Source organism: Phaenicophaeus curvirostris, chromosome 4 (assembly GCF_032191515.1).
Source record: "Phaenicophaeus curvirostris isolate KB17595 chromosome 4, BPBGC_Pcur_1.0, whole genome shotgun sequence".
Lineage (NCBI taxonomy): Eukaryota > Metazoa > Chordata > Aves > Cuculiformes > Cuculidae > Phaenicophaeus > Phaenicophaeus curvirostris.
The window spans coordinates 65,492,556-65,517,331 of record NC_091395.1 but is presented as its reverse complement, the minus strand read 5'-3'; the positions used below and the strand labels follow the sequence as shown (position 1 = coordinate 65,517,331).

General features: G+C 39.1%; 1 protein-coding gene across 2 annotated transcripts in view; it reads right to left on the bottom strand.

The window, feature by feature from the left end:
- Nucleotides 1-11,741: 11,741 nt before the first annotated feature.
- WFS1 (wolframin ER transmembrane glycoprotein) overlaps nucleotides 11,742-24,776 on the bottom strand; it is a 30,605-nt gene continuing 17,570 nt past the window's right edge. For both annotated transcript variants that reach the window (XM_069856344.1, XM_069856343.1), the window contains exons 3-8: nucleotides 24,249-24,331; nucleotides 20,067-20,211; nucleotides 19,082-19,252; nucleotides 18,355-18,435; nucleotides 14,297-14,442; nucleotides 11,742-13,649 (exon numbers count right to left, since the gene is read on the bottom strand). In XM_069856344.1, the coding sequence (XP_069712445.1) occupies nucleotides 11,841-13,649; nucleotides 14,297-14,442; nucleotides 18,355-18,435; nucleotides 19,082-19,252; nucleotides 20,067-20,211; nucleotides 24,249-24,331 (2,435 nt within the window). In that variant the 3' untranslated portion in view covers nucleotides 11,742-11,840. The remainder of the gene's footprint in view (nucleotides 13,650-14,296; nucleotides 14,443-18,354; nucleotides 18,436-19,081; nucleotides 19,253-20,066; nucleotides 20,212-24,248; nucleotides 24,332-24,776) is intronic.

Sequence of the window (24,776 nt, the reverse complement as noted above, 5' to 3'; positions counted from 1 at the left end):
CTCCACTGCTCCCTGTCTACCTTTACCCAGGAGAAAATTATATATATATCTATATCTATCTATCTATCTATCTATATATATATATAAAAGAAAAAGAGAAGAAGGAAAAAGCTGGCTTGGCAGACACACTTACAGCTAGGAAAGCATTTACTTCCCTGTGCAAACTGACGCTTGACCCTCTCTAGTCATTGTGATACTTGCCCCAGATCTTGGGCTTTTCTTCAGAATCTCATTCTAAGGCAGCTAACCCTCCCTGGCTGCATGTTCTGCACAAAGCCTGGGGGTGTGAGAAACCGCCTGGCCATCAGCGCACGAGTTAGAGACTGAAAGGCTAAGTCCTTTTTCTGGATGCAGACCAGAATAAATTTGCCTCAGCTGTTAGATTAGGCAGTGTGTTGCTTCACACAGCTCTCCTAGAGCTTACATGATATTTTTTTTCCCCATCTTTTTGGGAAGACAAAGTCAATCTCACTCATTTATATGGACAAATATGACTAGGCACTAAAGAAATAAATCTCGTCTGAAAATAAACACATCAAGCAGTACACTATTTACCTTTCCAGTTTCCCTTTTCATCCCTAAATACCCAGTAGGAACAGGAGCCAGATGGTAAACTCTCATGTTTTTGAAATTTTCACACGCATACTTAATAGCTGCATGCAGCAATTTAACTCTTTATGGTTTTGAGGGTAGATACTGGCATAAGCCACCTGCTGCTTCTGTTTGCAGCCAGCAAGTCATCTTGCTTTCATGCAGAGTTAAGTCCTTTGGAGCCTTCCAACGCTGTGTTTATTAATCCTTGATGAGAGGGAAATTAAAAGGATTGTTTGCCTGCTATGTCCAGTTTTCAGTAATACTAATATCATCAGCTTGCTCCCACTCCCAGTAGTAATCCTTTTCCATTTGCAGTCTTCCCAGCAAATTGCCTTACATCTAAAATTAAAGTATCAATTCACCTTGCTCATATGGTAGAACCGCAGAAGGCAATACGATTGCTGGAGTGGGGGGAATTCAAAATCTTGGGCCTATCTTTACAAGGTGCTTGGGACAGGGATGTTTCTTTGGTTTTGTGAAGCCATGAAATGGTCTGGTTATTCTCCACAGTACAGTTTGCCAAGCACATGGGATAGTCTTGCTTTCAGAATGCACCACAAGGAAGCTTTTCTTAGAAGTGATTTTACTTTTTCCTTCTCTCTGAAGTTGGATGAGGATCAAACTTTTATTCACATAAAAATCAGAACAACTCTTTAAGCACTTAGAGATCCTAGATCTGGCCCATGATGCAAAGCATTTCATGTGAAGCACCTGACTGAGCAGACTCCTCAGTTCTCTCAGCTATAAAAGCTCCCATGAATACAGAACAGTAATTAGGTACAGTTAATTACTTGTTTTGCCATTTACCAAGTTGAGACGGTCAATGAGTAGGACAACAATTCCATCAAACAATTATTTTAATTATCATGATGAAGCTATATATTTTTTTTATTACATGGCTGCTAAAAGGAATAAAGCCTAAAATAGTTACTCTACCAAAGGATATAGAGTATTTTTCTGGACAGCCACTCCTTGCTTTAAAACTTGTACTGGTCATACCAGTAGCATGTGTATGTCTCATGCAGCAGCCTGATCCAAGATATCTCAATAGATCCCCAAGCAGATTAACTTTAAATTCAGGACCAAATTCTTCAACTGACAGTGCTCCAGGAAAAGGAGTACTTTTAGCTCTGAGAACTCCAGAAACCCCATTACCACCTTCTGTGGCTTTACCATCATTTCCTCAATTGGAGGAAAAGCTCTAAGTGATTGATACTGTAAGTAGGATGTCAGCTTAGGGACAAAGATGTTGATATTCTTCCATGATCTGTCTACAAAATAAGAGCTGTCCAAGTGGGATACAGGAATGAGACCTCACTGTCAATAGCTTGTGCCAATGTCCCAGCTCCAACAGACTGTTGCTTTCATTTCTCCTTAGTGAGGCTTTGAACACTCCCAACAGCTCTGCTAGGTGCCCTGGACCAGTCTAATTTTCACTTTAGTGGGAAGATGCAGAAGGAAGCAGAGGTTTCCCTCAGGTTGGAGACATATTGTCATTGTGATCTGTTTGTAATGGAGGAGATGATGCTCACAGTAAATTTATGCACATCTCGGATTGTCTCGCAGAAGAGGTGGGGAGAAAAATGTTGTCAGTTCAGTTATCATCCTCTGACATCTCTGCTAACACCTCTCTGAGATGAATAGCTGCACTCTATTTCTCACAGCTATTGATCTGTAAACCCAAATAGATGTTGCTGCATCAATTGCACTTTGTCAACATGTTAAAAATATTCTCTGCAACCTTAGCAGCTGAAGACTTACTTTAGTTCAGCTTATCTCTTATTTCATACTATTTGATACCACTTTTCTCCATGTATTTTGTGAACAAGTAGGGCTCAGGGAGACTTCTTTTTAAAAGCGTGGCTATTTTGAGCTGCTATTTTAATATTGCCAATAAACTTCCACAGGATCTAGTGCTGCTTTTAAATCTGATATCTCCTACTCCCTTTGTGGAGCTGCCAGAAATCTTTCCTTGAATAGCTTATCCCCAAGGAAAGTCTGTCCTGTCAAACCAGTCCCAGACTCTTCTGAGAGCTACCCTTCATTATAAAAGAGCAGAGAAAGTGGGGTTTTTTTGCTCAAGAGGGACATTGCAGGCTGAAGCTATCTCAAGTGGGGGAACAGAAAGATTTGCCTTGGTCCCTCTGCATGTTCCATCCCTAGTCTTATACACCTGCCCTGCCCGGCTGCCTATTCTCCCTGTGTGGCCTTTCTTTCCACCTCACCTCATGACTCTCCACATTCTCCCTTTAGTCTCTTCCTTGGGACACATCCAGCGGCCAGAAGCCACTGGACTAACCACAGCAACCTCTTAAAGGCTGCAGGAGCAGTTCCTTATCAGCACAATGGTAAGTGCCCTGTGATCTCCCTGTCTCCCCAGCTCTCAGAGAGGGAAGTCCCGTTTGCCAATATTTTTCAAGTGGAAGATTTACAGAATCAGAGAAATTGTAGCTTAGCAACCACCAATGCATTAAGAAAGCAGTTCAACCATTTAAACCTGCAATTAAAAAATCCATCACGAAGAGGCAACTGTCATGTACAAGACACAATGCCCTTCCAGTGATTCACCAGGATGGACACAGCTGCCTTATGCACATCCACTTGCCAAGGTTACCCTGCGTGAATCCCTTTCCTTCCCAACATACACGAGCTGGGTGCTGTTATGGCTCTTTATCTATATTGTTCGCCCTCTTGCAGGAAGTGAAATGGAGAAGAGGCATCTTTTTGCAGAGAAACCCTGAGGTTTGTATACTGGTCTCATCTCCATAGAAGCCAAAAACAAGGTAAGGGGACCTAAAAGAAAGCTGAGGAGGGACGTTTTACAGGGACATGTAGTGATAGGATGAGGGGTAGTGGCTATAAATTGGAGGGGGATGATTTAGACTAGAGTTTAGGAAGAAATTCTTCACTATGAGAGTGGTGAGGCGCTGGCACAGGTTGCCCAGGAAAGTTGTGGCTGCCCCATCCCTGGAGGTGTTCAGGTCCAGGCTGGATGTGGCCTTGGGCAGCCTGGTCTGGTAGGTGTCCCTGCCCATGGCAGAGGGGTTGGAACTAGATGATCTTTAAGGTCCCTTCCAACCCAAACCATTCTATGATTCTATGAAATAAGGAAGTCCTACACTCTAAACTCAGAGTGAAGTAGGTACAAGGCCGTGATTGCCCTGCATGAGATGCAGCATCTGTTCCCTAGTTTGTACAGCTTAGAAATGGAATCTTTTCCCTTCCAGAGTAGTATCTTCATTATCAGTCTTCAGATACACCTTTCCTTTATTTCTCCTATTCCGCAGACTTGGGCCAGACAACAGACCAGAGCCAGGACTCTCTCTGCATTATGTGAGCACCACAAACAACTCTTGTGAGGCTTTCCTACCACGTCTGCAGCAAACCTGATTTTCATCCCTGACCTGACAAAGATACAGCAAAACCAACAGGGTTTCTGCTAAACTTAGTTTAGATAAATCACCATATTCTGCCTCAAAACCTTCCTGTAAACAAAGTCCCCCCATCTTTTAGTGCACATTATGTTGTATTTTACATTATTCTCAGCTACTTCATCCATGTTATGCAGTGGCAGCAGGATGACCCCCAGCTTATTGTAAAGAGGTGTCTATTTTTAGAAATGGAAGGTCAAAGAGAACTTCTTGAGAAGAACACTCAGCAGGAGCAGTGCAGGGTCCCTCATCCACAGACTGAAATTTTTCTTTGCACAGAAATGTAGGGCTTGGCCTGTAATCACGATCCCTAACCAGCCTCTGTAGCAAGTAGAAGCACGTCTGGCATTGCAAAGGCAGGTGTTCGTACCACCCACAGACTTGAAAGGACAGAGAAAGGTGGCAGCCACTGTCCTTCTTGCTCTTGCCTCTTAGATACACTATTTTGGAGAAACTTAATATAATAATTAAAGCAAAATTAAAGGAAAAAAGAAACTGCCAGGACAACTACTGGTTCCAAAGAGTACCCATGCTATATGAGAACTGTAATATAAAGCATGTGCATGTAGCCGAAGTGCCCATCTGTGTTTAAAGATCTCTAATGTTACCTCTAAGCTGCAAGAAAGAAGAGCTGCCCTGGGCTAGAGAAATTTCAGGCTATAGGACTGAAACACTCCCATGGAGATTCACTTTTTAAACAATGATTAAAGATCAATTGAACTGTTACTAGGAGCGGCATTAGGAGAGATTTATGAATCATACATTTATAACTCTAGGAAAGCATCTTCTGTAAAGAGAAAACTGAAAAATCCATTTATTGCAAACCCATTTGTTGGGCTCATCATCTATCTCTTACACTAATGCAGGGCCGTAAGCACAAACAGTGCATTTAGCCGTGGACTACGTTTGGTGATGAAGCCAATAAATTCCTCAAACATATTTCCTGTCACTATGTGCTTTGAATGAAGTTTAGTACCAAAAGAAAATAAACTTGCTCTGCATTGCATCCTTTTGATTGAATATGTTTTGAACTTGAAGGTTGTTGTTTTTTTAAAAATGGAGCGTTCTTACAGCATTCAGGCAATAAAAATCCACCCTGAACTTCAGATAGCGGTGTCAGCTTTGATTGTAGACAGGGTGTTGATCAGAATTTCCAAAGCATCTAAGCCCTATTAAAATAACATTTCCATTAACTAATTAATTGTTTGAAGCTATTTTCAGTGATTATTTATTGAAGTTATGGTTTGTCACCTGAGGCAACAGCATGGCTTGTTGTCGTGGAAACATCTCTGCTGTCACCAGCGCTGAACAGCAAGAGGGGAACGGGAAACCAAACTATAGAAGAGATGCTTTGTTGACTTGCCTCACTCCTTAAAGTGAAGAAATTATCAGAAAAAGCCAGGCTAAACACAAAGATCAACACAGACTGATTTCTGAGATATTAAGGTGATCTCTGGGCTTGATTCAACCCCTTTCTTATTTAGCGTGACACAGCTCCTGCTGTCAAACACAGCTGTCTCTGGTGGTTAACAGCAACATTTGCAAGGCTCTTTCTGATGCCAAACTTGCTGTTATTGCAGAAAAATCCTGCCATCTTAAGAAATATAATAAAAATTACGTAACAACCCTTTGTCAGGTCTCTGGCTTGTAAAAGATGAGAACTTAGTCTTTCAGAGTTTCTCCTATCAGCCTTTACTGGGTGTGTGATCTTTGCACAACCTTTCTGCTTTCTTAAAGTCTATGCATTAATTTATTGTACATGGAAATCTCACGCAAGAGCTGCAGCTAGAATTTCACTTAAAGCAGTACCCAAGTTTGAATTAAATTGTCAAAGATTTTTCTCTTTCTTATTGTTCATAGAACATAAAGTTAATAAAAAGGTTTAAGCCACCAAATATCCACACCAAAGGGACATCCGGACTGTATGTTGTCATCCCTCACATTATAACAAGAAGCAAACTATGCAGATCAACACTGTCAGATTTATGCTAAAATATCTCAAAATGCTGCTGGGCTGCAAAGGAGCCAGACTCCACATTTCACAAGTTTACAGAATCACAGAATCACCAGGTTGGAAGAGACCCACTGGATCATGAGTCCAACCATTCCTATCAATCACTAAAACATGCCCCACAGCACCTCGTCCACCTGTGCCTTAAACACCTCCAGGGAAGGTGACTCAACCACCTCCCTGGGCAGCCTGTTCCAGTGCCCAATGACCCTTTCTGTGAAAAATTTTTTCCTAATGTTCAGCCTAAACCTCCCCTGGCGGAGCTTGAGGCCATTCCCTCTCATCCTGTCCCCTGTCACTATGGAGAAGTTTACCCTATACTGTTCATATACTGTCGGTCTACAATTACATGGTATTTTATCACAAGGAAAAATAGATACCTTTTTTTTTCCCGTGGTTGTGTGTTATAGACACATTCTGTATCTATGACTTTGCCAGTCTATTGCGCAACATTATTTTTAACTGGAGGTGGAACTGAGAAATGATTACTTTTCATAAAAGATTTTTCTAATGGCATTTACTCTGAAATGGAGTAAACCCAGAACCTGATTCTTTTGTTCCTTGGCGGTGCCCTCTGGAGACAGCAGCAGAGAGAAAATGCAGGGTGAGCCTGGAGTGCCATCTGATGGCACAAAAGGCAAACCACACAGGCGATGTGTTAACCAGGGAAAGGCCACATACCAGGGGCAAAACAGGGAAGTATAATTTTCTTGCTGGAAGTATTCAATGGATAAAGCAAACAAGCACACAGAGGCTCCAGACACAAATATTCTCTCTCTGGATGGTAATAAACCATCAGTAACTGCTCGGCACTACCCCTAAATGAGTCTATTAGCTAGACTCCTTAGGACCACATTTTCTGACTTTAAAAGAACACATACTGAAGAAGTACAACTCATCAGCAGTTGGGCGATGACTTGCACTGCATTGATTCTGTCATCCTACATCAAATTGCAGATGAGAACTAAATCTCTGCCAATAGTTAAGACTGGAAAAGTGAATTGTTTATTACCTTTTAATGCCATTTACTGATGTCTCCACAAAGCCAATGAAAATAAAGTTCCAAATTTTTAGATACAAAATGAAGGGATTTTAAGGCAAGCTTAGATTTCAGCCCATAGAGTGCACTTCCTCTTAGAACTAATTTAATTTCCTGAAGTGTACACTACTGTGTATATATAAGATTCAGGACCACAGTTAAGAGAAATATCACCACTTATAAAAGTGGGAATAAAATCAGATGTATTTGCAACACCACAGGAACTCCACAGGCAAGTTCAAAATTTCCGAATGCAGCCTCCCTTGGTAAATCTACACACTAGAACAGTCAAAAACCTTTGCGCAGTCACCTCTCTCTTCTTTTGGAAACAGGAATCTGCAGAAGGAGGATACAGCAGATTATAAATGTGTTGGGGCAGGCTATCCAGCCAGATCCACCACAGGGGACATGGTTTCTGCCACAGTCAGCATGAAGCTAGGTGAGCCATGATCAAACAGGTAGTGCAAACACACTTTTTCAGTAAGACTTGGAAGATCCTTGGTTTCATCATAATCATCAGTTGCAGCCCTTCAGAGGGAAAAGCCCAAGTAACTCAGTACTCAAATCAGAATGTGCAGTGAAACACATCACTTACTGCACAAGTTTAAATTAATTTTTTTGTCAGATGAAAATGCTGAAATTAGTACTGTGAAGCTGCTTCCTGTAGCTGTCTGTGGGAATATATATATCCTATGCATTTCCTTCAATACTTATGTAAAATATTTTGTAAAGGATCGTTCCAAGCAGTATTTCCATGATGTTCTTCTGTTTCAAACCCTGAATTTCAGGTTTATTAGAGGTGATGAAAATGTAAGTTTTCTCAGTGCTGAACATGCTTCCTTCATGGGAAAGGTGACTGCCATCTTTTCCACAGCAGGCTATAATTTATAAGAGGATGTTGCAGGCTGATAATGATTTTTTTTTTCCCCCAGAATAAAAACTAATTAAATCTTTTGAGTAATAATATGAAATCAAATGAACCATCTTTGTGAATGCATATAAACAGATTTGCTTGTTCGGTTTCCAGGAATCTATCCGCTATTCAAACAATTGTAGCTGTGAAGCTGAGATCAGAGCACAGTCTCTTTTAACCTGAATGTGACCCTTACCCTGAAATGCTGCAAGGGATTTCAAATTGACAATCTTGAACTACTTTTGCATTTTTCAGTGGAAAGAGAGATACCATGAGGCAGACAGATGTGCACGTGCTCTGGAAGGTGGCAAGTTACTTTACATCAAAAGCTCAAGTTCACCAGATGTGTAGGAAATGTAAGCAAACATTGCGCTACCCCAATGGTAACCTTAACTACTGCATAGTAATTCTAAATTTACTTGCTTTTTTTTTTTTTTTTTGTAATAACAGCTATTTTGTGCTAGTTAAGACAAGACCAGTTAGTTCTGGGAAATAAAACCACATGCAGTTCCTAGAGATATACTAAATTCATTCCTTGGAAGAACTGGGCAAAATACAAAGTACAAACTCTTCGCATTCTTGCCTACTGCAAGAGGCTGTTAGTCATTACAGAGTGGGCTCTTAAATTATTCAGAATTTCTATATGAGTTTTGTTGTTTTTCTGTGCTTATAGAAGAATGTAACAGTTTGAAGAACAAGCAGTACTTCTCCGTGTTACTTTGAGGACAAAATTCAAATAACGAATGTTTACCCTAAAATTCTGTATATTCTAAATGCTAAAGCTGAGTTTACAGACTAACAGCTGAACCTAATACGTGTCAATAGCCATGTACCATCTTCCTCCTCCTCCTCTTCAGTTAATTAATACTAATCGAAAAGATTTAATTATCCACCCAGAGAAAGGACACCTATCCTTGGCAAGTCTTCAAAACAAGTAAGAAAATAATAAATGTAGGATTAATTGAATAATTAACAGCAGCTGCCACATTGTGTCTCTCCTTTCCAGTCTACAAGATAGACTGGTTTCCAATATAGAGAGGGAGCACCCATGAGTGGAACAAAGGTATTTTTTGCTGTTTGCTTGCAAAATGTGAAGTAGATACAATCACCCTTTGCAAAAGGGCAATTCCTTGCCTGGAATTGCAATTGCTTATTAAGTATTAGCAATTTTGTGCTTGTCAGCTAAGATGCAATTTAGAAAGAAAAGATTTGCTAAAGGCTTTAGAACACTAAACACTAGATCGACAAGAAAATGGAGTACCTATCCATCATGTTACTGTTAATGTATCCTCTTTTTCCATAGAAATATAAAAGCATCAAGAAGGAACACTTGAGAACTAGCACTAAAAGGCATTATTTAAAGGTCTCGAAGTCAAATTTACCTCTTTTTTCCCCTGTGGATACACAGAAAAGCTGAAAAAATATGGAAAATGACCTCCTAGGCGCTAGAGTGTATACCTCTGTTGGAAAGAAGCATCTGACAAGTTGAGCAGTCTCCATCAACCTGTCACTACAGAACACATGATTTTTTATCCCCCCAGGATCTAGCCAATTCAGGGGTTGTTTTTCTACTAAGTGCATAAAGGGGAATTGTATAACTTAGAGTCTGATCAACATCGGTATTGATATCCTTGAGGGAGCTCCCCTACTCCAAGGAACTAGAGAGTTTTAGCCAATATTTCTAAGTCTGCAAATCTAATAATTATATGCCAAAACACCTTGATAATCTCCTCAGAAAAGGCTGAACTAGAAGTCTGTCAGAGTTGTTTGAGTTAAGCCTCATAACAATACTATAATACAAACGGGAACTAAAGTAGCTGGATTAATCCTTTTTTATCTTAAAAAGCAACTCTTTCCAAAGAAATCAATAAAGTACTCTTCCCTCTTCTTGCAAACCTTCCCACTTCAGTCGATTTGTCCTTTCCATACGTAACAATGTTTCCAAAATGCACTCCAGTAAGTCAGTGAATTGACATACTTAAGGAATAAAAGCTAAACACTGAGGAATTTTTAACATTAGTTCTGAATACAAAGACTGTTGCCTTTTTTCTCCCGACAAACATGTGAACAGAAGTTTCACAATTACATGTATATAAGGGGGGGAAAAAAGTAAAAAATCTGCATCTTTTATGCTTAAATGTCAAAGCCAGGAAGAATGCTTAGATTTCTAAGAAGAGCCTATAGATGTTCTAATGAAAGAGGAGAAAGGGCCAAGTTCGGCTTGTTTCCACCTGAAATAGTACCAGGCAAGTAAAACTATGTCAAATTTTGCATTTACCCTGCCACCTTACACCATTTCTTTTTCCCAGATGGGAAGCAGAGAGTAGGTTGTTTACAAAACTAGAAGCACCTGGAAGATATAATTCTACTTCACAGGTTTTCCAATGGGCTCAAACACAACTACATGGCTTTAGATGGTGGAGGCTTCTGCTCTTCAACATCAAGTTTGCCTCACTGCCTGGGAACTGGGCAGCAAGCCTGTAGGCACTTTTGGCTCTTTCCAAACTGCAGCCCACATGATGTTCAAAAGGGTGCTCATAGCTGGAGCATTCCTTCTTTCCCCCAGAATTATCCCCTTCTCTGTCATGAGTTTTCACTAATAACTCTTCTCACATCCACAAATGACTGGTATGCAAAAGCAAAAAAGAAAGAGTATAATGCAGAATCAGTGGAGCAGTCAAGGTAATAATGAGATGTATCTGTGAAATTCAGTCATCCAATGGTTAAAAAAGGCAATAAGTCACAATGAAAGCAGGGTTAAGCAATCCACCTAGACATCACAGCTACAAAAACTTCAGCTGGTGGACTCAGATTTTACTGACAGCTTTAAATAACATGAAGTACAACTTCAAGTACCTAACATTGGAACATTTCAAACATTCCAAATTGTCTTTTTCAGTGAAAGTTGTTATCAGAGCAACATAAACAACTGCTGACAGTGTCAAAGCATAATGAACAAATGTAGCCATTTAATTCAAGTTTGTATTTTATGTTTATTTGCACGATACAAATAATTAATCAAACATTCTATTTCAGTTTCCACTGTAGACTTATAGGTACTACTTTCACTTGCTTTGGCTTGTCCATTACATCTCAATACCAGCCTTACTCTCTGATATTTGTCCTTCACACACCAGCATGGATTATAACTTGGTGTCATATATGTAGCTATCACAACCAATCAGAACAAACAGAATATTTTGTACAGAATACTTGATGCAAAATGGAAGCTTGAGGACTTTTCATAACCTTGCTGGGGTGTGAAACAGTGTACCCTTTCAAAAAATATTTAAGTTACTATATTATAGAACAAACAGCGAATCACTGTGTTCTGTATGCAGATATCACCACCAGGTACTGACTAGAAGATCACTTTTTTCTATAAACACCAAATAAATACAAGCAATATACACAACATAAGCTGTTGTCAGCTACAGATTCTAAATCATACCTATGAAAATACGAATGGGCACGTTGTGAATATATGAAGAGTAAAGTGCTTTTAAAACTGAGCAAGTGAATGCATCTAGTGTCATACCACAGGCAAATATATACCCATTTTGGACAAAACAGTCTCCATGCAATTAGTCAGCAGCAATCCCCTGCATTTATTTTAGTATTAAACTGGTATATATTACTTCACTCATACAGGGTTGAAAGTCAGGATAGAGCGTGTACACTTAAACTCAAGCAATGCTCTCTACATTATCATACATTTCAAGCATTGCTACAAAAAGGTGGGGGTTTTTTGTAGTTTTGTTTTGGGTTTTTTTGATTTTTTAAAAAGCCAAATGTTTGGTAGCGTAAATGCAGGATACACTGAAGATACCATTGAACCAATATGAGCACTCATTATGCAGCTGACAGGAATGGGAAGAAGAAAAAATCAAAAGCAAATTTAATGGCTTTATGCACTGTGCTCCTCCAGTCCTGCTCTATTTTCACATGCCTCCCTGCAGGTAAGAGTTTAGACATGCAATTCAAGCAAGTGATTGCTTTCAGTTCAAAGACAGGCCATTTACTGCCAAGACGACCCTCCAGAATTGTGCTGAATTCAATTATACTTCCTTGCCTGAGGTTCAACAACACTTTTTTAAACTCATTGCTTGCCTTCAGCACAATATCTTTGGTTATATCATCTTCCTCTATAGACTTGGTTCCATTTTTGCTACTGAAAGGCATGCCCACAGTTATTTCAAATTTGTACCGATCAAACATTTTCATGTGGCAGTTATGCTTTGTCAAATACTTGAGACGACACAATTCCTCCTCCTCCAGCGTAACATTTTTAGGGTCACAAAGAGGGTAGGTTTCACCATACAAGCATCTCATCCAATCGCCAATAAAAAGTGGAAGCATATTTATTGCTGATTCTGCACTATTGTCAATTTCTGTCACACGCACATATTTGAACCGCCCAGTCCATGTCACTCTGTGCCCTTCCAGGTGACTACATAAAATCTGAGTACGTGCCATGTTAGTCTCCTTCCATGACCGGGGACCACAGAGGAAAGCATACTGATTCCATGTCAAGGTAGAGTTGTAAACTTTCATTCCCTCTGATCGATATACATAGAACCAACAGAACAACACTACAGCTGTAATCCATACCAGAATGAGTTTCACAATTGAGCTTCGAGTGAGGGATTTAACCATTTCAACTACAGAGAAGTTAACCTTCGTCCACCATCGGAAAAGCAAAGGAACGGTACACAAAACCAGAGTCACTACAATTTTCATGAGTTCCAGAGATAAAAACCACTTAATGAAATGGATAAGACACATCAGTGCAACGCCTACACCTAGCACTGGGAGAGCAAAGAGAAACAGAAAATAACCAATTGATGCACGAACGAGTCCAATGCCAGAGGACTCCCGCAGAATGACCGTAGCGAGTTCACACCACATAAAGCAGACCAGATATGGAACCAGGTAGCAGTAGGTGCCTTTAAAATTCCGTAGTTGTGCCATTCTAAAGAAAAGATAGAACAAGTACAAAAACAGGAGGCATGGGATGCTTACATTTATCACGAAGAAATGACCTACAGGAACAGTAAAGAAGGTTTTACCTAAGAATTTCAAGTAGCCAAAATTCCCAGGTAATACCTGCAATAACGATAAGCAACCTGCTGCCATCTCAGTCATTAATGCTCTTCGTGTGTAAGGTTCTGCACATGTGCTTAAACTCATGTAACTCGTCACTGTGAAGAAAACTGAGATAGTAGCTAACTCTGAGCATGGTATACAGTCTTTGCTTGCTATAGGGAAGGAAAAAATAACAAAGAATACTGAGAGTAAGAAATAAATGTATGGCTCTAAGTGATTCCACCCAAAGTTCACCTCAGCTTGCTCAACATCTAGGTTTGGTTCAAAACGAAGCAGTAAGTCGGTCAAAGTGCGGAAGTTTTCCCAAGCCTTACTGTCCTGAAAAACTTTCAGTGTGCAAATCACCATAGAAATGAAGGACAAATAGAATATGACTAATGGAATAATAAAGGCAAAAAAATCAATTGTCAGATTACTGATGATGAAGAAAAAGATAAGAGCATTGATATGATGTGTTGGAATAATGGTAGACAGCCAATGCATTCCTGCCTTTGATGCCATATCTATAAGGTATTCTTTAATTTCCATAATGGCATGAAGTGGATATTTTACAACCTGGAAAGAGAGAAAAAGTATTTTATTTAGGAGTGGTTTCCTTTTTTTACGCAGATATTCTTAGCTGAAGCAGTCAGTTGTGCAACCTCAGCTGACATGAAAAGATTTATATTTCAGATGAATGTTGCCAATAAAATGAGATTACTTTGAGATTATTAGCTCTATTTTGATTAATTCAGTCAGATGAAGCTCAGAGGCGATTTTTATTTCAGTAAAGATGTATTTCATTACCTTTGACACATATAATTAAATGGCTTCCAAGTCAAATATTCTGCTTTGCTAACTTTATACTGAAGATAAACTATATGGCTGCAGTTCTGCACAATCCCCGGTCGTTACTTGAGCTGTGAATATGGTAGCGTTAAAGCACTTAAACCTGACACTGTTCTGCAAGGATTATACTATACATTCTGATATGCATATACACTCCAGGAAGTCTTCACATCTGTGGCTTATCTTTAAAACAATTCTTCCCAAGCATCTAGGGATGCAGTTGTCAACATCTGGTCTGTAAGGAGGATTAATCTCTTTAACTGTAACTACTACAAGTTTAGGGATTCTTTTAATTCCACAACAGTAACTCTTCTTGTCTGAAACACCTAAGTTAAGAGCTCTTCAACATAATCTGTTCAATATTGTCTTTTTACCTTCAGACGCAGGGGTAACTCTTCAGGAGTCTTCCCTGCCAGTTCATCATCTTCCTCTTCGTGCATAATCAAGTTAGATGGGATGATTCCCTTTGCGTACTTCTTGGTAATTTCAACAAAGTCATCCAAAGCAATAAATTTTTTAGCTAAAAAATAAAATGAAGACTGAGTAAATAGTATCACTACAACACTGTACTGACTATGAGTTGGAGTATTAGTTTTCTTTCTTAGTATTAAAGAAGATCTAGTCTGGGCTTCAAAGACTTAACTACCGGTAAAACCTTGCAACTTGTTCTGAGATCTGCGCTGAAAACAAACTGTATGTGGCAGCAATATACGGCTACTCTAAATCCTGCCAGATCAGCAGGTAAGTTCATTATACTGGTAAGCAGGAGAACAGAGTGAATGAATGTAGCTAACATGCAAGCATTCAAAGAGGGAGGAAAAAAACAAAAGAAACAAAAGAAAAATAACCCAAAAAAGACTACTGGATTAGGTCACACAGTTTTAAATCGTAAGCTATTATTATATCTTTAAAAACTCCTGGAGAGAAACCTTTAACTTAGTAATCATGCTGAAAAGTAAGAATTGTACAGGAACAATAATGTATTACCTGTACATTATTAACTGTAATACAGACTTTCACTAGGTATTTAACAGATATTTTTCTGAGTTAAGGAGTTACAGACAATTATGAGAAATACCCAATCATTAATAGCTACAAGACTAAATATAATTACTTACAGTGTATTACTTAATGTGTTACACGGCTATACAAAGGGCCTCTCCCAAAATATATCAATTGTGATCTAAAAAGAGATAGCCAGTAATAAAATATGCTTTGCTTAGTTGTACAGAGATAAAATTTATCACTGTGCCCTGGAAGATCCTTATCCACTCCCGTAAGTAAAAAGGAGGCAAGAGGTTACTTCCGAAAACTCCAGGGATGCTGCAAGATAGAAGATGATTTATACATTGCTTCAAACTCTTTTCACAGTCAGTTCCTTACATTAGATGAGCTTGATGTAGTTTGTAAAAAAGGATAAATAACAGCGACTGTTTTTGCATATACTAACGAAAAATCACATTTTTTTTAGATATAAAAGACTTCTGAATGATGGAAATCTGTAACATGCCTCCTACACAATAAGTTTAGTTAGTCAGCTGATACAAAGATATGAAAGCTGGCCTGTTTAATACAACTCTGAGATTTTAAAGAGACAGAAAACTGAACTGTTTCACTAAATCAAAAATCAGAGGATTAGTGGGTTTGAGACTCAATTTTTTAATTAAAAAAATGCTACATGTTTAGAAGTTACATACAAATGTATCAGTATTTAATATTAAAAGCATTGTAGAGACAGAACAAAATAAAGTATTTCTGTTAAGACACCTGCTACAGGAAGATGGGTGTTGAAGTTCAATAGAAAAACAACAGTTCACAAACCATCTTTTGCTTTAATCTCAATACATGTATGTTGCATTTTGCTTGGACGTGTTACTTCACGCCCAACTCCCCCTGCCGCATTGCATGCACCCGTATGCCCCACAAAACACCATCTGGTGTGCCACCCAAGAAACAAGAAAGGATTTATTTTTGCTAACTATTCTTATTGTTCACAGACTGTAAGGCAACATGGCTTGCATGGAAAACAAGCAAGACTCTTTAGCTGTCTTTGGTGGGGTTTAGATCAATTGTAATACCAAACGTGGCATCTAAATTTATTATCCTATTGGGACAAAATATGCAGATAAACAAGATAATGTTTTTGGTGTGGAATTAGCAAGCAGATGCAGTCAGGTCCTCAAAAAAATTTCTTAACAGAACATGTACAGGTCCATGGGTTATTCTGAGCGGGAAGAAGGTATTAGCTTACTATATATATGGTTGGACTCGATGATCTGGTGGGTCTCTTCCAACCTGGTTATTCTATCAATCTATGACAGCCTATCAAATGTTAATGACATGTCACACCCACAGGCATGCAACAACTGTCCATTGACAATGTCAACTCTGATCTTCTGTTTACATCTCCATTAAGGATACCTCATATCACATATTTTCAAACACACATCTGGCTTAAAAATTATCTTCCAAATATTGTCAATGTATTAAAACTGAAGGAAGGATCTCCTGCTGGCAGGATAAATGGAGAAACTCAGCAGATCAGAGAAGTAAATGCTAGAGAGTAACACCTGTCTTATTCACCCATGAAAAGATAAAAGCTCTCTAGAGAAGAGGTAACAGCTTAACTCTAGTTCAAGTGTTTGATGAAAACTTTTCGTTTTTAAATGTTATTGGTATTTTGTCATCCAAAGTGTCTCTTAAATTGAAATAAAAGGTGTATGTTGTAGATTCTACTTTATTATTCATAGACTTTTTTTCTTTCTTCAATTTGGTTATGACGAATTCCCCTGCCTCCCCCGTCCATCAGAGAAAAAAAAAATGCACATAAATTTCTGCCTACGCTTACATGTAGGTTCATTTACTCTCCTGTTATTTTATCTGCCATTTAAGCCTTCAAAAAAAAAAAAAACCACCAACAAAAAACCAAACAAACTGCCAGCTCCTTTTCTGACAATCTTTGAATCACTGAAGAATCCAGAACAAAATGACTTCCTTTGTACACATGGTCTACCAGCATGTGCCAGTTCAGCTAAGAGATGGAAAGAACATTAAGTGTCATCCACTAAGCACTGATGCAATGTAGCGCCAAAGGAACCAAATAACACCTGTGTTTCTATATGATGAACAGACCATGTAACAAAATAGTCTTGAACTTGAAAGACTATTTCTAGCTTTCCAAAAGTAGCACACTAATCACAAGAACAGCTGACCTGTTCTCACAGAAGTTTTGATAGGACCAGAAGCTTGGTCTCCAAACTACTATTTCTCCCACCACCTATTCCCTCACTCACATACCCAGACACACGTCCTTCCTCCTTTTACTTCCACAAAGGTTTACATGAAACTGAAATACTTCACCCTTTGTAGGAATTTTACTTCCAGAACTCACATGCATAACAAACACAGTCTTTGAAGGTAAAGGCCAAACAGACCTAGTGAAATCTAAATCTAATCTTTCAAGGAGTTTAAACCTGCAGACCCCCGGATATGGATCACAATTTCCCATATGATGCTTTTGTTGCACATATTCTCAACTGTAGATGCATGAGTAATAATATGCTTTGCAGCATTTAAAAGTGCTCTTCAAGTACTGATCTGGATTGCACGTGAAGTATTTTATGTAACCTAATGCACTTCAAGAAAATGAGATTTCCTGACAATGACTAATCAAACCTTATATTAGATAATGTTCTTGAAAAATGACACGTGCTACATAAATTAAGAAAATTAATTATATGTAAACCAATTGACTTTCTTCCTGGAAGCCCAGCAGCATAGCAGCATTTGTTATGTATGCAGGGCAAGGGAAAACATTACTTCAAGTAGAATGCCCACCATACCTTACAAAACTCACAGATCTGTGTCTGTAAGTCCGATCCTGTGTGTGCTCAGTGGTTTAGTTCTCCCCACTACACGAACTAAGCTGCCTCTAAGTTATGAAAGGAATCTCTTGGTGCATCTTTCCTATATTAACTCTTGAACAAACAGGAAAAGACAAACATTAATTATAAGGGAATGGCAAAGAGAAGCAAGGCAAACTGAATGAAGGATGTCTGCACTAAATGGTTGCATAATTAATGACCTTATTGTAATTAGAAACCTTACTGCAGTTTAGAGCCAAAAAAAATGAAATTGCAAAATGTTTTTTATTGAATAGACTTGTAAGTGCTGAAAGGGTAAGAACATAAAAATAACAACTGACAAACTCCTCTTAATATTCTAATCACTGAGAAGTTGACTGTACTGGTGATGTCTTCTATGAATTCACATCAGATTGTTATTTACCTTGCACACGTAATATATTGATGTTATCAGTTTATAGCAATCCAGACTTGCTCACATGCTCATTCTGGAAGCATAAAATTGCTTCTCAAAACAAAAGAGAAACCAAAACTACAGTCACAGATTGAAAGAAGCATCATGCACTCACATTCACTGCTTACTAATCGCTCCAGCATTCTTCTCTGCTTCTGCACTGACTTTGGGACTGGGCCAGGTTGCTTCTCACCATCTGGTTCAATGACAAAGTTAATGGAAAGTCAAACCAGTCAATTAAAATGATCAATAACCTGAATGTTCTTCAGGTTGCAATATCTGGAGAATGGGATTTCCTCAAGGTCAGGAAGAGACATACATATAAACAGGTAACAAGTCTCTATATAGTTTTCTATATTCCTGTTGCTACACTTGCAAAGGGAACAGCATTAGTATAGCTAACAAATATTGCCTTAATAGCAGGGTAAGCCAGATGTCTGGAAGACTGAGTTTGTAGTTGAAATATCTAGTAAGATACCACCAGGATGACAGGTTGGGGTGGGGGTGTTGGGACAGAATCAAACACAGCAAAGCCATTACATATTTATTTTCCAACGACAGAAAGTATCAAGTGAAGATATTTTTAATATTTGGTGACTTGTGTGAGTGCTTACCTGAATCACAAGCCACAGCAAGAGTTGGCAGGCTTTAACAAACGAACTTTATTGGTTTACAGGGCAGTTATTAAAAGGGAGAGTTGTTAACGCTTACATTTTCTTAAGTAGGTCACGTGCTTACTTTTATCTTCTGGCTGATGGTTTATAAAGCCCTTTAGATTTCTAGCTGTTTTCTGCCTGTAAGTGTGTATTTTATTAATAACATAAATCAGTTAAAAAACAAACCTTCATCGTCAACTTGCCCAACGTTTTCCAGTAGTTCAGAAACTGCTAATTGCTTCTTCTTTTTTGGATTTAATTTCCAATACATGACTAAGGCAGCTTTCCTCACAGCTCTCTCCAAGTCAGTCTCAGATGTTAACTTTTTCACTTCCTGTTCATTCTCAGAAGTGATGCCTCAAGAAAAGGAAAATATATTAGATACTAATATCCCACACCCACATAGAAATGACAGACTTTGACATAATTTATTTTTCTCGGTTTAGTCTGAAACTTCAGGTTTCATACACATCTTGACCACCTCAGTAAATAGCTCAAATGCCTTTCTGTACCCATTGCTTACCAAAGACTAATCACACTGCTTAAATGGTGCAAGTCACGCATCATTTTTATGTTTTGCTTCAATTTTTGAAGTACAGTAGTTCAGGCAAAAGGTGGTGCAGGTACGTACAAGTGACATGTAAAAGGCAGCAAGATTTTAATGAAAGTTTTTGGATTGGGGTTTTATTTTTTTTTTTTTTTAGTTTTAATTCAGAGTTCAGATAGTTGGCAGACAAGACAAAACCATTCTAAGCACAGGAAGTAGCATGAAGTAAGACGAGAATCAAAGTGGGAGAAGAGTGTGAGAGAGACCAGTTAGGAAAGAGGTTGGGGAGGAGTGAAGGAATGGAACAACAGCAGATATGCAAATTTTACGTGTTTATATGTGATTTTCATGGGCAAAGAAAAGAAGCTTCAATGAGAAGTGGAGAGAGGACGAATGAGCATGAATCCCATGAAGAAATTCAAGTAAATAATATAAATACTTTTTTGAGTAGTATCAGTGATTAATGCATTTTAAATTACCTATTTGAACATGCTGTCAGCAAGTACTCACATAATTTTGCCATGAACAAGCCCATAATATTTTAATCTCTTTTTCCTCATTAAAGTGAATACATCATTATTTCAGGTAGAGTATCAAATGGAAGCAAAAGGTGTGAGCCCATACCTCTTCTGTCTGCCAGGCATCTACGCAACAGTTTGACAGCTTCTCTTCGGCCTTGCTTAGCAGCAAGGATGAACCAGTCAACTGCACTACAATTGTTAAGTTCTTCATCTTCCTCTTCTGCCAACCTTAAGAAGTGTTTCCCCACCTAGAATAAGTGCGGAACAGAATTCCTTCAATAACTTAATACTCTAGTCTCTCTCACACCCTCTCTCTCCTCCCACCTCTGAAACTTGGCTAGAATAAATTTGCTTTGAACAAAAGGTCAAAGCATTTGCTTCTAGCCCTAAAGAACATAGCTGTAAGTTGATCTTCTGCAGGAAAGGATCAGTTTCCAGAACTGGAAGAAAATGGAATCACAACACATTCAGCCAGGTCAATGATTTAATTGCTACTGGTCTTTGGGCATCCAATAGGATCAGGTAAATCTCCTAGCGTTGAAAGTAGTAATAAAAGCCATCTTTTCCTGTATCCTTCTCCTCCTGTAACAATGGCTAGACAACATTCCTAGTCTTTCTATTTTAAAATACAAAAATTAAGTACAATAACCTGGTGCCAGTGACATTCAGAAATTCAGACGATGTTAAGTTATTAACAAAGGGCTTTGACATGGAAGAAGGCTTCAGCAGTGAGATGCCTGACTCAGCAGTTTAGCCACTGAAGGTCGAAGCAAACTCATGATTAATCAACGAATGGAATAAAACTAGTACCGCTTAAGCATCAAACAATCAACAACACAACCCGTAAAAAACCCTCTTATTTAAGATTACAAGAAACCATGGAGCAGTTGCCTGTATTACCATTTTACAGATAAAAGGAAAACATACTGTACTTCTCCAAATACTGCTCTCATTTGTGGGTTTTGCTAACCAAGGCAGTTATCCCAAGAAGCCCCCTTGCAGAAATCCTCCTCTTAACGACATAAAGCTGCCTTTTCTCCATTACAGAATTCCAGCAGTGGGTGTCTCATTTACGTAACTGCTGTACAGTTATTTCTCAATAAAGAAACTACATAATGCTACAGTAATACAGATTGACAGCTGTTCAGAGTGCATTTATTCCCACAGTCATTTCAGGGTTATTTGTGAATAAAGTCATAGTAATGACTACAAACCAGTGAATCGAGTGATTTCTTGTGTTTGACTTCATAATTATTAGCAAAAAGCACAACAGTGTTATTATGGGGCCAGATGGGATCAACCTGAGGGTATTAAGGGAGCTGGGGGAGGTGTTTGCCAAACCTCTTTCCATCATCTACCAGCAGTCCTGGCTGACTGGGGAAGTTCCACTTGACTGGAGATTGGCAAAGGTTACAGCTATTTACAAGAAAGGCCAGAGGGAGGATCCAGGGAACTACAGGCCTGTCAGTCTGATCTTGGTGCTGGGGAAAGTCATGGAGCAGGTCATCTTGAGTGCTATCATACAGCACACACAAGACAACTAGGTGATCAGGCCCAGTCAGCATGGGTTTCTGAAAGGCAGGTCCTGCCAAACTAACCTGACCTTCTTCTATGACAAGGTTACCCACTTAATGGATGAGGGAAAGGCTGTGGATATTGCGTACCCGGACTTTGTAAAGACTTTGACATCATTTCTCACAGTATTCTGCTTGAGAAACTGCTTGCCACTGGCCTGGACAGGTGCACCCTCTGCTGGGTAAAAAAATAGTCTGGGTGGCCAAGTCCACAGAGTCATGGTAAATGGAGCTAAATCCAGCTGAAGGCCCGTCACAAGCGGCGTCCCCAGGGCTCAGTGCTGGGTGCAGTTCTGGTCAACATCTTTATCAATGATCTGGATGAACGGAATGAAGGGATTGAATGCACCCTTAGTAAGTTTGCGGATGACACTTAGCTGGGAGGAAATGTTGATCTCTTCTTTGAGGGTAGGGAGGCTCTGCAGAAGGATCTGAACAGGTTGTATCAATGGGCGGAGACCAATGGCATGAGGTTTAACAAGGCCAAGTGCAGAGTCCTGCACCTGGGGCACAACAACCCTGTGCAGCACTGAAGGCCTGGGGAAGAGTGACTAGAAAGCTGCCTGGCAGAGAAGGATCTGGAGGTGTTGGTTGACAGCCGACTGAATAGGAGTCAGCAGCGGCCATTGTCATCTTGGCTTGTATCAGAAACGGTGTGGCCAGCAGGACTAGGGAAGTGATTCTTCTCCTGTACTCACACTGGTGAGGCCACACGTCAAATACTGTGTTCAGTTTTGGGCCCCTAATTACAAGAAAGACACTGAGGCGCTGCATCAGAGTGCATCCAGAGAATGGCAAAGGAGCGGTTGAAGGGGCTGGAGAACAATTCTTATGAGGAGCGACTGAGGGAACTGGGGTTGTTTAGCCTGGAGAAAAGAAGGCCTTAGTGATAGGAAGACCTTATCACTATCTACAACTACCTGAAAGGAGGTTGTCACAAGGTGGGTGTGGTCGCTTCTACCAAGTGCCAGGTGATAGAGAGAGAATGGCCTCAAGTTGTGCCACAGAAGGTTCAGATTGGACATTAGGAAAAACTTCTTCATAGAAAGGGTTATCAAGCACTGGAACAGGCTGGCCAGGGAGGTGCTTGAGTCACTACCCCTAGAGGTAGCCAAAAGATGGGTAGATGATTTAGTAGTAGACAGGTACAGTTGGGCTTGATGATCTCAAAGGTCTTTTCTATCCTAGTGATTCTATGACCTCAGCTTTTCATGCGTACACCAACAAAAGTAGGAAATTAAAACACATTATTCTAACTGATTCTAAACGGACACAGTCAACAATAGAGAGGAAATATATTAGGGTTTTAAAAACTAAAAGTTAATTCTGTGTCCACGAGTCACAAGATATTTGATTGCTTAGAGAAGAAACAACTGTATTTAAGGAAACCTGCACGCTGAATCTCTTGTCAACAAGAACCTTATTGTTCTGTGGGAATAGAAAGTGCATGCAGTTAAGGAACTAAAGGAAGGGAGTAAAAGTGGAATGAATTGAGAAGGATAAAAGTATTATTGTTTATATACGTACATATACACATATCATAGGCTTCAATTACATAAGGTATTTCTTACTGGACTGGAAGTTACATCCTGAAAGAATATTTATAGAGTTTGCTTTCTTTTGTGTGGAGGAATTGAGCCAAAATGTGGCTTTCACAGCAGCTCTCTCTTCAAGGCTAAAGCTTGATCTTCTGCAAAGACACCCACTGTTTCAAAGGTGAGGAATTTGTTACTGTCTCATGTTACAACTTCAAGGGCAGTCTGCCCTCAAATTAGTTGAGATGGAGTGGGAAGCGTGTCTGGCATTGCCATATATTTTTACTAGTTTTAAAAGGATTTCTTTGCCATCCTCACCCTTTGTTTTTATTTGCAAATAGAGTGGCAACCCTTGGGGAAACACACAAGCCACCAAAGAGCATTCACCAAACCCACTCCCTTTTGCCATCAAACTGAAGCCTGAAAAGAACGCTCAAGCAAAACACTAACCAAGTTAAGCAGAAATTAAAACATTTCTAAGCAATTTAAAACTATTTCTACTAGATCAATACACCAGACAACAGAATGCAGCAGAAAACTGGTATGATTTTTCTAAAACTTAGGGGACACCCGAAGTGGTAACACATACAGGGACAGAACTGCTATTATTTCAATTATACCTGCTACTACAAAACTAAATCTAACTAATTTCAATGAACAAGGAGGAGCTGCTTTTCTAAAATGCAGTAAATCAACAGAGAAATGGTATAAGAGCCAAAAAAAAAATCAACCAACTTCTGTTCTTGCTAAAGCACCTCAATGGCAGTTTCTTCCTCAGAGTCCAGCCTAAGAGTTCTGATACCTTTGTATATGGTGTAGTGCTGAACCAAAAGCATTTAATAGCCTCTGTCTGCACACCTCCACAAGTCACTCTTTGGCACATGTTTTTATAAAAAAGTAAAAGTAGTTCTGTACCTTCTCCATACTCTCAGCCTACTCTCTCCATTTTCATATGCTTCCTAAAGTCTTGCTCAGGAGTTGGACCTGAAACCAGTAACATTCCCAAGCAAACGGCATTTCTCAAGGCAGTGAAATCACTTGGTGTCACCTTTCTTTGAATAGCTCAAGATCAAAACAGATACAGTTCAGCTAAGAAGAGATAATAGTTCTACAGCAGGCAGTGCTATTTTGGGAATTAAGAGCAAATAAGACTGGAAAATGACCATATAAAATTACCTCCGTTTGTGCCTTTGGTTCTCCAGCTTTGGCCCTCTCAAGCAGATCCTCAAAGCACACTTCAGGTTCTTCCTTCATGCCCTCTACAAATTAATTTGATAAAGAAATTTGTTTACTAGCAATACTGGAAAGCATTTTATAAATCATTGCTGTATGTGGTTGAAGAACTAAAGGATTATATCTAAAAAAAATACCCAACATAAGTATTTTGTAAAAATAGTGGAAGTCAACTCATTACAATATTTACACTTCATCTCAGTGTTGTACCTAAGTATATTTATGATTATGTGTTATTTGGTACCTGTCACAGGTTGACACACATGGTTTACAGTTTCTCATTTCCTTCCAAAGGATTCACTTACCAATAGAAGAATAATCATTACGATAAATATGAGCACATGTGGCATGAATCATCTTTTGTACTATTACTAATCTTGTTCTTACGAGCACTCAAGTCTCTTACCTGGCAGCCTCTTTATTTAGTAGTGAAGCCTTTTAAAGGGTTTTGAAAAATTAACCAGCCTTTAA